General features: G+C 43.1%; 1 protein-coding gene across 3 annotated transcripts in view; it reads right to left on the minus strand.

Annotated features, from left to right (window-relative positions):
• THOC5 (THO complex subunit 5) overlaps positions 1-16,284 on the minus strand; it is a 36,011-nt gene extending 19,727 nt beyond the window's left edge. Inside the window, exons 1-10 of one of the 3 annotated variants that reach the window (XM_072803157.1) lie at positions 16,128-16,284; positions 15,313-15,428; positions 13,753-13,884; positions 12,602-12,745; positions 11,280-11,393; positions 11,042-11,139; positions 8,665-8,811; positions 6,575-6,689; positions 1,383-1,515; positions 637-669 (exon numbers count right to left, since the gene is read on the minus strand). In XM_072803157.1, the coding sequence (XP_072659258.1) occupies positions 637-669; positions 1,383-1,515; positions 6,575-6,689; positions 8,665-8,811; positions 11,042-11,139; positions 11,280-11,393; positions 12,602-12,745; positions 13,753-13,848 (880 nt within the window). In that variant the 5' untranslated portion in view covers positions 13,849-13,884; positions 15,313-15,428; positions 16,128-16,284. Of the gene's footprint in view, positions 1-636; positions 670-1,382; positions 1,516-6,574; positions 6,690-8,664; positions 8,812-11,041; positions 11,140-11,279; positions 11,394-12,601; positions 12,746-13,752; positions 13,885-15,312; positions 15,429-15,963; positions 15,983-16,127 lie in introns of those variants that run through there. The other 2 variants (XM_072803158.1, XM_072803159.1) reach the window with 2 other exon arrangements.
• Between the last annotated feature and the right edge of the window lie 257 nt (positions 16,285-16,541).

A 16,541-nucleotide genomic window follows, 5' to 3' on the forward strand; every position in this document is an offset into this window, starting at 1 on the left:
AGACCAAATGAGCTGATGCTTAAAATAATAAAAAATTGTTTCTTTCAAATTCATGTTTAACTTTCACAACAACCCTATGAGAGCCATGCCATTATTATAGCCACGAACTGAGAAAATTAAGGCTCAGAGAAGTTAGATACAATAGCCAGAAGTATAGCTAGGCTAGGATTCAAGACCAAGTCTACTCAACTTGAGCCCAGTGTCTCAAGCACAAATGTAAGTGGGCTGTTTCATGCACCAGGACTGACTTCCCTAGGTCACACCTGTCCTGCCTTTATAGAACTCCATACGTCTAGTGTTGGAAGGTCAAGACAAACCACCACTCCTCCTGCTCCATTCAAAAGGGTATATACAGATTACAGGTAGTCACAGGAGCCAGAAATGGTTTGATCAACTGCACTAAGGAGGGGTGGCAAACTTCCTCTACCACTGAGATAATACTCCCAGGTGGCTGGCCACTGGTCTCTGAATGCTCTGCATGACCCAACATACCTCACCCCAAACACACTGGCTGCCCCCACCAACCACTGGCAAATACCAAACTATTCTTTTGGGTAGCTTAATCCTGAAATTCTACAGTAAAATGGGAAAGAAAACAGGATGGGTTTAAACACAAAAGAAAATAAAATTACTCACCCTGTCTAGGGGGCTGGGAGGATTTCATATGAGCTGATGATGGAAACAAGAAGGAGAACAAAAGGGAGGGAGAGGACCAGAAGGACCAGGAAGACACAAGAAGAGAGACAGTAATGTGTCGGTGCCCATGGCTGGGAGAAGCATGCGCTGGTGCGAAACATGTCTGTCTGATGCGATGGGGTGAAGAAGAAAACTTTAGATGCTGGGTGAAAGCTGCAGTAGGGCAAAAGTTAAGGTCTCCAAAAACTTTTCAAAATCCTAATGAAGTAAAGACTGCCCTTAAGCTTAAAGCAGAGACATCTTCCCACTTAGTAATTCACTGTAGTGACATGCAGCTGGTTCGGGCGTGGTGAAAGCCTAGGAAAGCTGCCTGGGATCTGTGTTTACGAAGTCCTTTCTCTGAAGAGGGGCAAGAGGTGCCGATCCACCTGCCAATTGTGCCTTGATGGGCTGAGTGTCTGGGAGCCCAGACAGGCTGCCTGGGCACTGCACCTAACAGGTGACCAGCCAGGCTCATCAAAGGTTCAAAGCCATCCATTCTGAAATGCCTACCAGGTTAGTCTAGCCTCAGGCCAGCTGGTCAAAGCAGCCATGCTGGGTGGTGCGGCAGGGATGTAGCATCTGTCACCTGTGGGCTTCTGAGCAGGACCAGGGAGCTTTCCTCAGCAGGCAGGGCTTCCAAATGACTCAAACGGCCAAGGCTGCTGCTCCCACAGCCCCTCTTCCTCACCAAGCCCCGTACTCACCACAGGCCTGCCCATATGCAGTGGCTTGGACAAAGAGGACATAGAGGGGAGGTGGCAGGTGTCTAGCTGTCTCATACTGCTTGTGAGCCTGGTCGAACGGCATGAACAGGTACTCTTGCACTGGGAGGGAAGCCTGTGTGCAAGAAAAGAAGGATTTTTGTTTTCTCTTTTTAGGCAGTACACATGTGAAGAGGTGGCTGCTGAATTACCAAAATAGCTTTTTAATTACTAAAAATACATGATAAGCTAACAAAATAGGTAGATAAAAGGTCAATACAAAAAATTCTATTTATACAAGCAGTGAACAGTAAGAAAATGAACTTAAAAAAAGATCCATTTTCAACAGCATCAAGAAAACATCAATTAGGGGCACCTGGGTGGCTCAGTGGTTAAGCATCTGCCTTTGGCTCAGGGCGTGATCCCAGGGTCCTGGAATCAGGTCCTGAATCAGGCTCCCCACAGGGAGCCTGCTTCTCCCTTTGCCTATGTCTCTGCCTCTCTCTGTCTCTCATGAATAAATAAATAAAATCTTAAAAAAAAAAAAAAACAACCCTCAACTAACCTAAACATATATAAGTGAAAGGTATGTAAGTCTCTACACAAAGGCCTGAGAAATCAAAGATCTAAATGAATGGAGATATATGCCGTGTTAATGGCCTGGAAGACTCAATATTGTCTTGAAATCATTTCACTCCAAATCAATCTACAGATTCAATGCAATCCCACTCTAAATCCCAACAGGTGAAAATTGACTGGCTAATTCTAAAATTTATTTTGTTAAATGCAAAGGGCCAAGAATAACCAAGATGATCCTGAAAAATTCAGCTAGAGGATATATGCTACTGGGCATCAAGACTTCTGATAAAGCTACGGTAAATAAGCCAGTGTGGTATTGATGCCTGGATAGACAAATAAACCATACACAAACCTACATGGACATTTGATTTATGACAAAAGTGGTACTGCAGCAGTGGGGAAAGAATGAGCTTTTCAATAAATGGCCCACCTGAATACCTAACATGGGGAAAAAAAAATGAATCTGACTCTTACCTCATACTACATACAACATTTCCTTCCAGGAAACCGAGAGATCTAAATGTGAAAGACATACAAAAGAGCTTCTATTTAAAAAAAACAAGAAAGGGATCCCTGGGTGGCTTAGTGGTTTGGCACCTGCCTTCAGCCTAGGGCCTGATCCTAGGATCAGGGATCGATCCTGGGATCGAGTCCCACATCAGGCTCCCTGCATGGTGCCTGCTTCTCCCTCTGCCTGTGTCTTTGCCTCTCTCTCTCTCTCTCTCTGTGTCTCATGAATAAATTAATAAAATCTTTAAACATTTTATTTAATAAAAAAAAAGAGAATATCTCCATGACCTTGGGTCAGAGACAGATTTTTTTTTTTTTTTAAGATTTCATTTATTTATTCATGAAAGACACAGAAATAGGTAGAGGGACAAGCAGGCTCCCTGTGGGGAGCCCAATGAGGGACTCAATTCCTGGACCACAGGATCACGACCTGAGCCAAAGGCAGTCGCTCAACCATTGAGCCACCTAGGTGCCCCTAGAGATAGATTTCTTAAAAAGGACACGAAAACACTAACCTTAAAGGAGACCATTGATAATTAGATCATATGAAAATTAAGAACATCTACTCATTAAAAGGTAACACTGAGAGTGAAAGTCACAAAATGGAAAAAATATCTGCAAAAGACTCATGTCCAGAAAATATAAAGACCAAGTAATTCAACAGAAAAATGAGCAAAAGACTTGAAGAAGCCTTTTATAAACGAGGTAATCCAAGAGTTAATAAAAAAAAATTGGACACTTAACCAACTGAGCCACCCAAGCATCTCTAATATAACTTTTTTCCTTCTAATATAACTTTTTAAAACAATGCACATATATATTTTAAAAAATAATTTTATGTATAGGAAAGAAAGCATACGGTTCATAAGCATATAGCTCAGTGAACACATCTATTTAACTGGCACCCAAATCAAGAAAATGACCATTACCAATTTTCCAGAAGCTATTTTATTTCCCCTCTCAGTCACTAACTCCTCCCACCCCCGCATCCCCAGTGACTGTTATCTTGACTTCTAACATCATAAGATTAGTTTGGCTCATTTTTGAACTTACACAAATGGAATCATATAATATATATTCTTGTGTCTGGCTTTTTTGCTCAACATTATGTTCGTGGGATTCGTCTATACTGTTGTGAGCACCAGGAGTTCATTTATTTTCATTGATACTTAGTATTTGATTATATGAGTACTTCCAGTTTGGGGCTATTATGAATAATGCTGCTACAAGCATTCTTTGTCCTTTGTTGCCCTTGTGTACATATTTCTGTTAAATATATTCCCAGGGATGAAACTGTTGGGAATAAATATGCTAGGCATATTATTTAGCTTTGGCTAAATAATAAATAAAAACTAAATAAAACTGAAACACAGTTTTGTTTTGTTTTTTTTTGAAACACAGTTTTCTAAAGGGATTGCACTGATTTACAAAATTACCCCCAGCACCATATGAAAGTTCTATGTTGTTTTTTTTTTTTTTTTTTGGAAGTTCTAATTGTTCCTACATCTTCACCAACACTTGATACTGTCTTTTTTTTTTTTTTTTTTTTTTTTTAAGATTTTATTTACTTAAGAGAGAAAGAGAGTGCACAAGCAGCGGGGAGGAACAGCAGGAGAGAGAGAAGCAGACTCCCCGCTGAGCAGGGAGCCTAACACACAGCTTGATCCCAGGACCCCAAGACTGTGACCTGAGCTGAAGGCAGATGCTTAACCGGCTGAGCCACCCAGGTGCCCCTCAGCTCAGGTCTTGATCCCAGGGTCATAAGTTTAAGCTCCACACTGGGCTCCACACTGGGTGTGGAGCCTACATAAAAATAAAAAGTTGGGGCACTTTTTATTATTCAGCAAAATAAAAAGCTGAAGCGGTTTAGTGCCGCCTTCAGCCCAGGGCTTGATCCTGGAGTCCCGGGATCGAGTCCCACGTCGGGCTCCCTGCGTGGAGCCTCTCTGTGTGCCTCTCATGAATAAATAAATAAAATCTTAAAAAAATAAAAATAAAACTAAAAAATAAAAATAATAAAAATAAAAAGTTGTATTCAAGTTTATAAAGCAAAAACTTCCAGGGGCACCTCACTGGCTCAGTTAGTAGAACATAGGACTCCTGATCTCATGGTCATGAGTTGACACCCACATTGGATGAAGACTACTTTAAAAATAAAATAAACAAACCTCCCAGTCCCCAAACTCAAAAGTAATTGTTAATGACTTAGTGATTCCTCTAAGCATATAATGGACTCACACATGTACATACCCATATGGATACTTTATCAACGAAGATATACAATGAAATTATACTTTGTTTTACAATGGGCATTGTTTTAATTACATGATAAGTCTTTGTTCTGTCCAATTATCCAATTATCAGTGATATGATGCTTTATATTTCTATCACAGCTGTAAGGCTGTACCATACAATAATTTATTTAACCAGTACCCTATTCAGGCACATTTAGAGATTCCAAGTTAATAGGAAAAATTAAGGGATGCCTGGGTGGCTCAATACATTAAGCATGTGACTCTTGATTTGGGCTCAGGTCATGATCTCAGGACCGAGATCAAGTTCTGCACTGGGCATGGAGCCTGCTTGTCCCACTCCCTCTGCTCCTCCTCCTACACCCTCTCATTCATTCATTCATTCATTCATTCATTCATACCTACATACATAAATAAAATCTTAAAAAAAATAAACAGGATACATACATACATGAAATCTAAAAAAAACAAAAAAACAAAAAAACAAAAAAAAACAGAACAATAAAGTACAACTCAAACTTTTAGTTTGTTTTCTTATTGTCCTACTATGAAGTGCTACTGAGAATATTTGTTAACAATTCTAATTCTATGCCTAGAATTGAAGGGAGGAAATGCAGATCTTTCCAAATCCCAGGAAAGGGAATTTTTATTTTCTCTAGGGTCTTTTTGCAAAGTTCCTCCATATTTTACCATTTACTCTGCTATGTAAAACTATGAGAATTTAGAGGGGTGCCGGGCTGGACTCCTGATCTTGGGGTCTTGAGCTCAAACCCCATGCTGGGCATAGTGTTTATTTAAAACAAAAACAAACAGGGGTGCATAGGTGACTCAGTTGGTTAAGTGTCTGCCTGTGGCTCAGGTCATGATCCCAGGATTCTGGGAATCGAGCCCATCAGGCTCCCTGCTCAGCACAGTCTGCTTGTCCCTCTTCCTCAGCCCCTCCCCCTGCTTGTGCTCCCTTTCTCTAAAAAAAAAAAAATACATAAAATCTTTAAAACAACAACAACCAAAACAAAAAAATACTGTAAAAGATTTAGAGCAAATCTGGCCTCACAGAGCAAACAAAAATCAGGTTTCCTACGTAGAAAGTGTAGAAATATTACAGTTTATATTACATTTTATTTTTTATTTATTTTTTTAAATGATTTTTTAAAAAATTTTTATTTATTTATGATAGTCACAGAGAGAGAGAGAGAGAGGCAGAGACATAGGCAGAGGGAGAAGCAGGCTCCATGCACTGAGAGCCCGACGTGGGATTCGATCCCGGGTCTCCAAGATTGCGCCCTGGGCCAAAGGCAGGCGCCAAACCGCTGCGCCACCCAGGGATCCCGTTTATATTACATTTTAAAGTGGGGACTTTTTCCTCTGATGGTACCTAATGCCTTTCGAATATGAGTAAAGTTCTTTTCAGAGGACATCTGGTGAACATCTTCTCCCAAAATCAGTTAGGGACTGTAACAGATATCCACAGAAGCAGGCTTAGATGCCTGGAGACTGTGGGGCTGGTTAAAACCATTCTGGGGGTAAACTAAACCTAGAGTTTGCAAAAGTATTTTACCTGGAAGAAACTCTGGGTGAAAAGAAAATATCCCAGGTAAATGTGTTCCTGAGCCCACCCAGCAGCATCTCTTCCTCCCAGGACACCTTATTATACTGGCTGGGCAGAAACTGCCAACAGGACCATCCTTGCACTGGGCTCTGACATCCATTAGGGTAACAGACTTGGCAAAACCCAAGGGAGACATGGCTGCTGGAGGCCACAGGTCAGCAAGGTCTTACAGGTCAGCAAGGTCTTACTTGGGTGCTGAAGGCAAAGCAAAGGCCAATGCTAGAGAGTATAGGGGAGATTCTCACCTGCATTATGCTATTGAGGCGAGGCTGGAGACTGCTCAGGTATTCCTTCTTCACTTCAATCTCCTTGAGGATCTTCTCCTTGTTGGACAGGCACTCTCGGTACTTCTCCGCCAGTCTATTGGGAGAGGACAGACCACTGTCACTTAAAGCTCCTGAGATGGGGGATCCTTGGGTGGCTCAGTGGTTTAGCGCCTGCCTTTGGCCCAGGGCGCGATCCTGGAGTTCCAGGATCGAGTCCCGCATCAGGCTCCCGGCATGGAGCCTGCTTCTCCTCCCTCTGCCTATGTCTCTGCCTCTCTCTCTCTCTCTGTGTGTGTCTATCATGAATAAATAAATAAATCTTAAAAATAAATAAATAATCAATCAATCAATCAATCAATCAAACTCCTGAGATCTCCCGACATACCTATGGACTGTCACAATCTACCTAATCCACCTACCTGTCTCCATGTAGCAGTTATGATTAATTGTTTACCTAGCACTTATTATGTACCAAGTACTTAGAGAACTCTTCATAAGCATTACTGCATTTAATCCTTATAAAAATCCTGAAAGAGGGATGCCTGGGTGGCTCAGCAGTTGAATGTCTGCCTCCCGCTGAGGGTGTGATTCTGGGCTCCTGGGATCGAGTCCTGAATTGAGCTCCCCACAGGGAGCCTGCTTCTCCCTCTATGTCTCTGCCACTCTCTGTGTTTCATGAATAAATAAAATCTTAAAAAAAAAAAAATCCTGGAAGATGGGGACTCTTCTTTTCCCCAAAGGAAGAAACAAAGGCTAAAGGAGGTAGGTAACTTGCCAAGGTAACTCAGCTAAGAGCACGTATAAAGCTGGGCTCTGAATCCATGCTTGTCCATTTCCAGAGGCTCTGCCCATTAGCCACTAGGGGATATAGTCATGTCATTTCCTGTTCCCTTTCTTGCCTCTAGGGTGTAGAGCCAAAACTTACACAAACACATGGATCTAGCAACCAGAGGACACAAATGAGGCCCACACACTGGCCTGAGTGGGGCAGGGTGGGGATGGATTCTGCACCACAGGAATACAACACTCATGGTTTGGCCTGTGTCAACACAAGCATTATACCAGACAGGGGAGGGATGGGACCACCCCATCTGTTAAAAACCTAACACCAATTCCATAAGAACCACACTTAGTGTTTATTGAATTCATAACATGGACTGAAGGCATAAAATACATTCTATTTAAAAAAAAAAAAGGAACAAAAACACCTGCTTCTCCAATGGAAAACAGAGTAGATGTGTCAACGAAAAGCTCTAGCATTCTCATACAAATATAGGGGAAGAAAGTTACTATAACGAAAGGGATGCAGCCATGAAAAATCCATTATGAAAAATACATAATGTTCTTAAAAAGACCTAGATTAAATTATACAGCATAAATGTTGTATTTACATTAATAAACAATATCTTTATTAGTACAAGAAATTTTTTATATGTAAAGATGTGTTTTATTGTTTTTTTTTAAGATTTTATTTTGTTTATTCATGAGAGACACAGAGAGAGACAGAGACATAGGCAGGAGGAGGAGAAGCAGGCTCCATGCAGGAGCTCAATACAGGACTCAATTCCGGAACTCCAGGATCACGTCCTTTGTGAGCCAGCCAGGCGTCACAAAGGTGTGCCTTAAAGCATAATTTATGAGAGCAAAAAGTGGTAACTTCAACAGAGAAAACATTATATAAATTATAATTTGTCTATACACGGGAATGTTCTCTAACCTTCTAAAATGATGTCTGCAGACCTTTAAAATACCACATGGACAGTATTAGAGGCAGGGGAAAATGCAAAAAAAAAAAAAAAAAAGATTTAAAATACAAAAGGTATTTAGGTCTCAAGTGTTAAAATTAAAAAAAAAAAAAAGTTATTCCAAAAATTAACAGCCTTAAGCAATTCCATCCCCATCCACAATCCTGTTGGTCTAGGTGTGAATTACAAAATGGGATTTGGTAATAAATCATTCTGCTGGTTCCACAGAGCTTTGCTGTCTGATTGTGGGTCATACCAAAACACTCCATGGCTAAAGGTCTGTGTCTGCACAGATTAATGAGGTCAGGAAGGAGGGTACACAACCTTTTCCGCTGTTCCAGCTCCCAGTCCAGACGTGCAAGGGTTTGCTGGTGAGGGTCTCCCATCGTGACTTCAGCCTTGCTAATATCTGGAGGAGCCTCCTTATAAAACTCCTCTAAACTGACCAGATCAATTTCTTCATGCTTTGACCTGCAAGCAAAAACTAGATGTCAAGTTGCTGTTCTCAGGATCCCAAACCATGGATTAAGTGGGCCCACAGTTCCCTCCATGTATGCTCACTTAGCCCTGGTCTACAATAGGAACACAGAATCCAGTCTTCCCAGCAAACGTCCATTAGTAAACGTTTCACTTTGAAGAGAGGTAGTTGGTGACATACCACAGGATCCTTATCCATGGTGTCCAACTGTTTTATCCATGAATTAGCTGAAGACCTGGAAGGGATGCTTATCAAATTTACAGATGTCCCAAGTTTAGCAAGAACTAAGATCTGAAAGAGTCAATAAAAACATTACAGTCTAGGCCTAGACTGCCAGGTTGAAATTCTTGGACATTTAACAGGAAAAAACATAAGGGTCTGTGCTTAGTTCAAAACATTAACTGCCTAAGCATGGGACAGGGAAGATCCAGCATATCTAGAGGCTTCAACTATTTTATGTAGAGTGATGCATGTATATAAAAGAAAAGAGGGGATCCCTGGGTGGCGCAGCGGTTTGGCGCCTGCCTTTGGCCCAGAGCGCGATCCTGGAGACCTGGGATCGAATCCCACATCAGGCTCCCGGTGCATGGAGCCTGCTTCTCCCTCTGCCTGTGTCTCTGCCCCTCTCTCTCTCTCTGTGACTATCATAAATAAATAAAAATTTTTTTAAAAAATTAAAAAAATAAAAATAAAAAGAAAAGAAAAGAAAAGAAATGAAATACAATGCTCCTTCCTGCACTAACACAGTAGTGCACAAGTTGTGGACAGATGACGGTAATAACAGCAGCTATGAGGCAGTAAGCACCTACGATACGCCAACTTCACCCCACCTAATTCTCATGAAAACTTACATATGGGGATTTCTATCGCCATATTTCAAGTGAGATAGAGACTTCCACAGTTGAGTAGTTTGCCCAAGGTCACACAGCTAGTGAGTGGTAGAACTGGGATTTGAACCCAGGCTAAGGCCAAGGGTGGTCATCTGTCTCTCCATAGGCCAGGATTCTATTGAATTCTACATTTGTCAGCTTTCATCTGAGTGATGATTATAGCTTGGGGCATCACATTCTTTTTTTTAATATTTTTAAACAGTTTAAGATACACAAGAAGTTTTAAAAATAGTACTGAGCATATATTTCCTCTGTACTCTTCCCCTGGGTTCCCCCAATAATAATATCTTACCTATACATAGTATGCTATCAAAACCAGGAAACGATGATGATGCGATACTATTAATTCAGGTGCTAGTTGTTTTTTTTTTTTTTAAGATTTATTTATTTATTCATGAGAGACACAGATAGAGAGAAAGAGAGGCAGAGACACAGGCAGAGGGAGAAGCAAGCTCCCCATAAGAAGCCCGATGCAGGACTCTATCCCGGACCCCGGGATCATGACCTGAGCTGAAGGCAGGTCATGCCCAACCAATGAGCAACCCAGGCATCCCATCAGGTGCAAGTTTGATGTGAATTTCACCTCTATTAGTATTTAACTATTATTACACGATGAATTTGTAAAGCAGATAAAGATGCCTCTTAAAAATCAGCAGAATTATCAAAAAATGCACCAGACTCAATTACTGATGTGCCCCTCTCATTCCAAGTTTATTACAAATAAAACCTGACTTTTCAGTTTGCACAAATAGGTCTGGCCAAGCAACCATACACTCCCTTCTCTTCCTCTGTCTACGCTTTCCTCATCTCTCAGCTTAGATTTGCCAAGAGGCATCACACTTAAAGATGGACACTGATAAACTACAGTTTGGTCACCTGAAGGCAGCCACGTAGCAAGAAGTTCAGATTCTTTTTTTTTAGAAGTTCAGATTCTAAGGAATAAAATCTAGGTGCAAAAATAAATGGTTGGAACTTTTGGAGAGGAAAACTGGGCCAGAAGGTTAAAAGGATTTGACTAGAAGGGAGTTACTCCCATGCAAGGTGCCCAGGAATTGAAATGGTAATGTATAAGCCCCAGCTAGAGAAAGACAACTGCTTTTGACCAGGTGCAGAGCTCAAGACCTAAAAAAGTCAGACATGTTTCCAAGGTTCTTTGTGCAGCCTGAAAACACTGCTTCCAGTTGTCCCACTCAAAGTGATCTATTCACCCTGTCCCAGATCCTGCAGCTTCAAAGCCTATCTGGTTTCCTTTTAAGGAGACTAGTGCACACTGAGCTATATAGGAAAAAAGCAGTTACCAATAGACAATTTTGCTAAAGTCTCCAAAACTCACTTAAACTCCAGACATTTGGTGATCTCTTTCTGCAGGTGCATCACCTCATACAGCAGGTTCTGGAGCTGCAGGTGATAGGCGTCTACTTTCTGCTTGGCCTGAAAGGAAGACAAGGTCAGAGGTGAGTAGGGCAAGTCAGGTCAGATAGAGCAGTAGCAAACTTAAGGAAGAGGTAAAGGGGATTAAGAAGGGAACGTGGGAAAGAGAAAGAAGGAAGACTAAACCTCTTAATTTCTACCTCATGTGTCTGATCTCTTCCTTTCTTCAACCTGATGTGGGCTAATCGATTAAGCTTCTTTAGAGTCATGAAGTGCACACAGCTCTGGATCCTCCGATCTTCAATCTCAACTGCCTGTAGGCAAAGAAAACTGGTAAAAATCTTGTCAACAGGTGCTGGCTGAGCTTCCTTTGGCACCTCACTGCTGACCCATCCCTATCCAGGGCCAAAAAGAGATACTGGAAGAAGCTCAGAACCAAGAAAAGTGTCAGTGGGAAATGGAAAAACGACTGTAAGGGAAATGCTTAAGGTTACCAGACAAATAAATAATAATTTCTGCTCGGACTGAAGTAATAGGGATTGAAGATTATAGCAACACCCTGCCATATAATTTAACCTCTGTGAATAACATCACAGAATAACTTAAGTGAAAATATTAAGATTATAGCTATAAACCCTGGATTATAGTTGTAAACTATAACTATGGCATAATAATCATAATAATATTGGCCAGTGTAGGCACAACTAAATGAGGTTCTTGGAAACATGTTTTGTGTTTATCCCATTCATTTAATGTTAATAACTTCATTTCCGGTTTCTTTTCTTTTCTTTTTTTAAGATTTATTTATTTATTCATGAGAGAGACACTGGCAGAGGGAGAAGCAGGCTCCATGCAGAAAGCCCGATGTCAACTCAATCCCAGGACCCCGGGATCAAGCCCTGAGCCAAAGGCAGATGCTCAACCGCTGAGCCACCCAGGGGTCCCTCATTTCTAGTTTCTATGATATACTTATGCATATCCATTCTTAAAGCAGCAAAGAAATTTACACGTATTATCATTTCTCAACACCTAGCAAAGTGCCCAGCAAGTAATAAACACCAGTTGGATGAATTATCAAACTGCAGTTATGAGAAAAATTAATTGTCCTGTACGTTTGTTACTGTAATTGGTGGTTGGGTGGTGATGAAATAAATTCCAATAAATTAATGGGCATGACTCTGGAGCCCCCAAACTCCAACCACCCGATCATGACTAGTACAGAAGATCAAGATGAGGGATGCCTGGGTGGCTCAGCAGTTGAGCATCTGCTTTTGGCTCAGGGCGTGATTCCGGAGTCCCGGGATCAAGTCCCACATCGGGATCCTTGCATGGAGTGTGCTTCTCCCTCTGCCTGTCTTGGCCTCTCATGAATAAATAAATAAAATCTTAAAAAAAAAAAAAAAGGAGACGACGACGATGACGACAACCAAGATGAGGAAGGGCTCTCTGACGGGTGCAAAACAAGTCCATCCATGCAAACCCACCAGGCTGATGTCTGCCCAATCCCAGTCCCATTCCTTACCACATCCTTGCCTCCTCTGCTCTTTAGGTCCTGGATCTCAGCCATGAGCCTCTGCAACTCCTGGCACGTGTACTTGTACAGCTCATAGTCTCTGCCAGGGTCCCGCAGGTCCACTTCAGCCTCCTCACTGTAGTATTTACCCTCCTGTGGAGGCAAGAAGACAGGCCTTGAGTGGGGAATAAAAGTTTCCCTGTTGGGATCAGGACACCTGGCTGGAATCAGGAACAATGAAACCCCACATCAGATCTCTAAAAAATCTGGTCCTTAAATCAAATGTTTTTCTTCTTTTCAAAATGGAGAAGAATTCCTCTCTTCTTCTAATTATAAAGTAATGCATATTTCGTGTCAGAGATTCAGAAATAGTGAGAAGTGAGAACAAAAACAAATTGAAAAGTTGCCTGTAATCTCATGTCCCAGCCTCAAATAACTATTTTTAATACTATGGATAAACACAAATTTTAAACATGACGGGATCATACTGCCCATGCTATTTAGTGCAATTTCTCATCCCAATAAATTTAAATATTCATCAAAATGGCCACATAATTCACTAAATAGATGAATCAGAATTCATTTAACCAAATTCCTACTGATGAGTGTTTAGTCAAATCAAGCTTTAGCAGAGACTAAAGTATCATAATTGGTTGTCCAGCCTTTGGAATGAAAAGAACACTTCTCTTGAAGACAGAGTCTCCTATGGCTAACGATACTATATTGTACATTTGAAAGTCTCTAAGACAGTAGGTCTTCATCTGCTGACCACATGTGCTCTCAGGCTACAGAAGAGATTTTGTGGGGATGTTGTTTTGGTACTGTCTTAGCAGCAGACGAGGGATCCCAATCCCAGTGGTATGCTACAGATACTGGCTTCTTCTGACCATCAGGAAAATTAGAGACATACACCATACAAGAATGCATTCTCTGTTCAGGACTGTTCATGCCTAATATAGGCTTGTTGGTTCTTGGGATGCTATAACTAAACCAGATGTGAATACTCAGGTTTGCAGAACCAAGGGAATTCCAGGCACCTGGACAAGCACAGGTTACCTGGGAGGCTGTCCCTGTGATCCTCAGCTGCTGCAAACTCATAGACAGGTGCCTGGCCACAAGCTGTAATTTCTTAGCAGTGTGGCAGCCCTGGCTGATCTCACCTGCTCTGTGTCAGATCGGTTACGCTTCCCCTCAGCTGGAGCTCCATCACTTCGGATCACTTTGGGCTTCCGTTTTTTGCTCGATTCTGATGACATGGTTGTTTGGTGAGGTCAGAAGGAAACAGCAAAGACCTGTTAAAAAGAGGAAACTTAAGATTTTTTAGAGTTAAAGATTTTCCTGGAGTCAGAATACTGAAATCTAACTAGTAGTTCTGGTTACTTACGCCCTTGGTAACTCAAAAAAAAAAAAAAAAAGTCACTGAACCCTCCAAAGCCTGTTTAATCCTCTGTAAAAATGGGGAGGGCTGCCTGGGTGGCTCAGTCAGTTAAGGCCCTGCCTTCAGCTCAGGTCATGGTCCCAGGGTTCCCAGGTCCTGGGATGGAGCCCCACACCGGGCTCCCTACTCAGTGGGGAATCTGCTTCTCCCTCTCCCTCTGCCCCTCCTCCCCGCTCATGCACTCTCCCTCTCCAATGAATGTATATAATCTTTAAAAAAAATTAAAAAGGAGGGATCCCTGGGTGGCGCAGCGGTTTAGCGCCTGCCTTTGGCCCAGGGCGTGATCCTGGAGACCCGGGATCGAATCCCACATCGGGCTCCCTGCATGGGGCCTGTTTCTCTCTCTGCCTGTGTCTCTGCCTGTGTCTCTGCCTCTCTCTCTCTCTCTTTCTCTCTGTGTGTGTGTGACTATCATAAATAAATAAAATTAAAAAAAAAAAATTAAAAAGGAGAATGAGATGCCCAGGCTCAGCTGGTTAAGTGGCTGACACTTGATCTCAGGGTTCTAAGTTCAAGCCCTGCATTGGGTTCTGTGCTAGGAGTGGAGTTGATTCTCTTCCTCTGCACCACCCTCCCCCCATCCACACTCGGAGCTGTCCCTCTCAAAGAAAAGGGAGGAATCATCCCTCAGCCTGACCCAAACTCATCTTCTCCAGCTCCATCCGCTTTAAAGGCACCACAACCACATCCCTGACTAAACTCCTCAGCCTAGCATATATACCTGGTCCCAATACTATCGATCGATCACTGTGTGCTGGACCTGATTTAAGTACTTTAAGTGTATGTTCTCACTTAATCCTTGTAAGAAACCTTTCAGATAGAACAAGTACCATTTTATGGTTGAGAACACTGAAGTTTAGAAAGGTGAATGAGGTGCCGAAAGTCACACAGCTAGTATGCTTAAGCTTGGGTCCATCTAACGCCACAATAGTGCTCTCAACAACTATATTATTGTGACACCAGTGTGTCTTGCTACCACCTTACCCGGCAATGCCATCAACAATCCAGACGGCCCTAAGATTTAAAAGAATAAAACCTACTTTTCATGGGGCTTTAGGGTCACAAAGCATCCTCCCCCTGCTACGTTTTCTGGTTGTCACCACAGCCCCGAGGTGGCAGCACAATCCCCCGTAGCCCAACAAATCTCTCCCCAAGATTTACTGAAGGAACCAATGGCTCATGGTAGTTACAGAAGCCCAGTTGGAGTCTCCACTCTACCATTCTACCGCTGGGAGTCCTGGGCCTGCTTCCGCACAGATCAAATGAGAATAACAGTCCTTACCTCAGGGGTTGCTGTGGACATTGACACAGGAGGCGCTCTACTGGGGAAGGTGATGAAGATGACCTAGGCGTGGGGCTTTAGATGGTACATGGGCGATCTGAAATAATGCTGAACACCTATGGAGAAAGTTAATCCCTTTTCAATTCTTTTGAGAAACCTCCAATTGCTTCAAGGAGAACACTGCATTTCCCCAGTTTGTCTTTAACGTCTATGAACACCAATGTTCCTTTGTTAACAAAAGGACTCTCAGAGCCTTAGACAATGAAATCTAGCCAAAATCAACAATGTTTTCATGTTAAACATATTAATTTTATCATTACCTTCTGCATAGGACAAGTCTCCATTTAGGGGAGAAACATTAAAATTTCTCTTAAAGGAAATTCACGTTTAAGAAGTAAAAGGCGACTCGATTAAAAACCTTTAGCAGAGTCTTAAACAGTAAATTGACTGGGCAAAATCCACGAAGGTGGGACGCGAAAGGCTGAAATGTGGGAAATCCTGACTTCGGAAACCCAGTAGAGAGAGCCTGGCACACGTAAGCAAGCACACAATAAATGTGAGCTGTTACCACCACCACCTCCGACATCGACATCATCGGCACCTACAGGCTCCCGTGCCGGGCCCGACGCAGCTGCAGCCCGACATTTTCACCTGAAGAGACTAATCAGGCGGCGCCGAGCGGCTGGAGACCCCGGAGCGTGAGCACCGAGAACTCGACTCGGCCCCCAGCTTGGGGACGTCTGCACCTCGACCCCGGAACGCCCAGCCCCGCCCCGCCCCTCCGGCAAGCCCCGCATCCCCGGCGCCCTACTCACAGCTCGGAGTCCCGAACCCGCGGTGGCAGCGAGCCGCTTCCGGCGGCAGACAGACTTCTTCCTGTACACCATAGAGAAGCGGAAGAATAGAGCGGCTGGCCGGAAGCGAGGCGCGGAGGCCGGAAGCGAGACGCGGAGGTCCGAGACGGCGGCTGACGCGTGGTCCCGGCAACAGCTGGGCGGCGCGGGAACAGCTGCTGTGGCTCCGGGGTTCTCAGGGCGGGTCCCAGCTGCCAACACCCTCAGGCTGTCCTCCAACACCAAGAAACCGAGGCTGGAAGGGCAGATTAGCCTCGTTTAGTCTTTCCTCAGCGCCTACAGCTACATTCAGCAGCCAACAAGCGCTCTGCCTAGCGTTAGCCGAGTGAATGGGTTCGTCGTGTGCCCGAGGTAACCCGAGAGCGTGGTAGTGCC

Source organism: Canis lupus, chromosome 27, assembly GCF_048164855.1.
Source record: "Canis lupus baileyi chromosome 27, mCanLup2.hap1, whole genome shotgun sequence".
Taxonomy (NCBI): domain Eukaryota; kingdom Metazoa; phylum Chordata; class Mammalia; order Carnivora; family Canidae; genus Canis; species Canis lupus.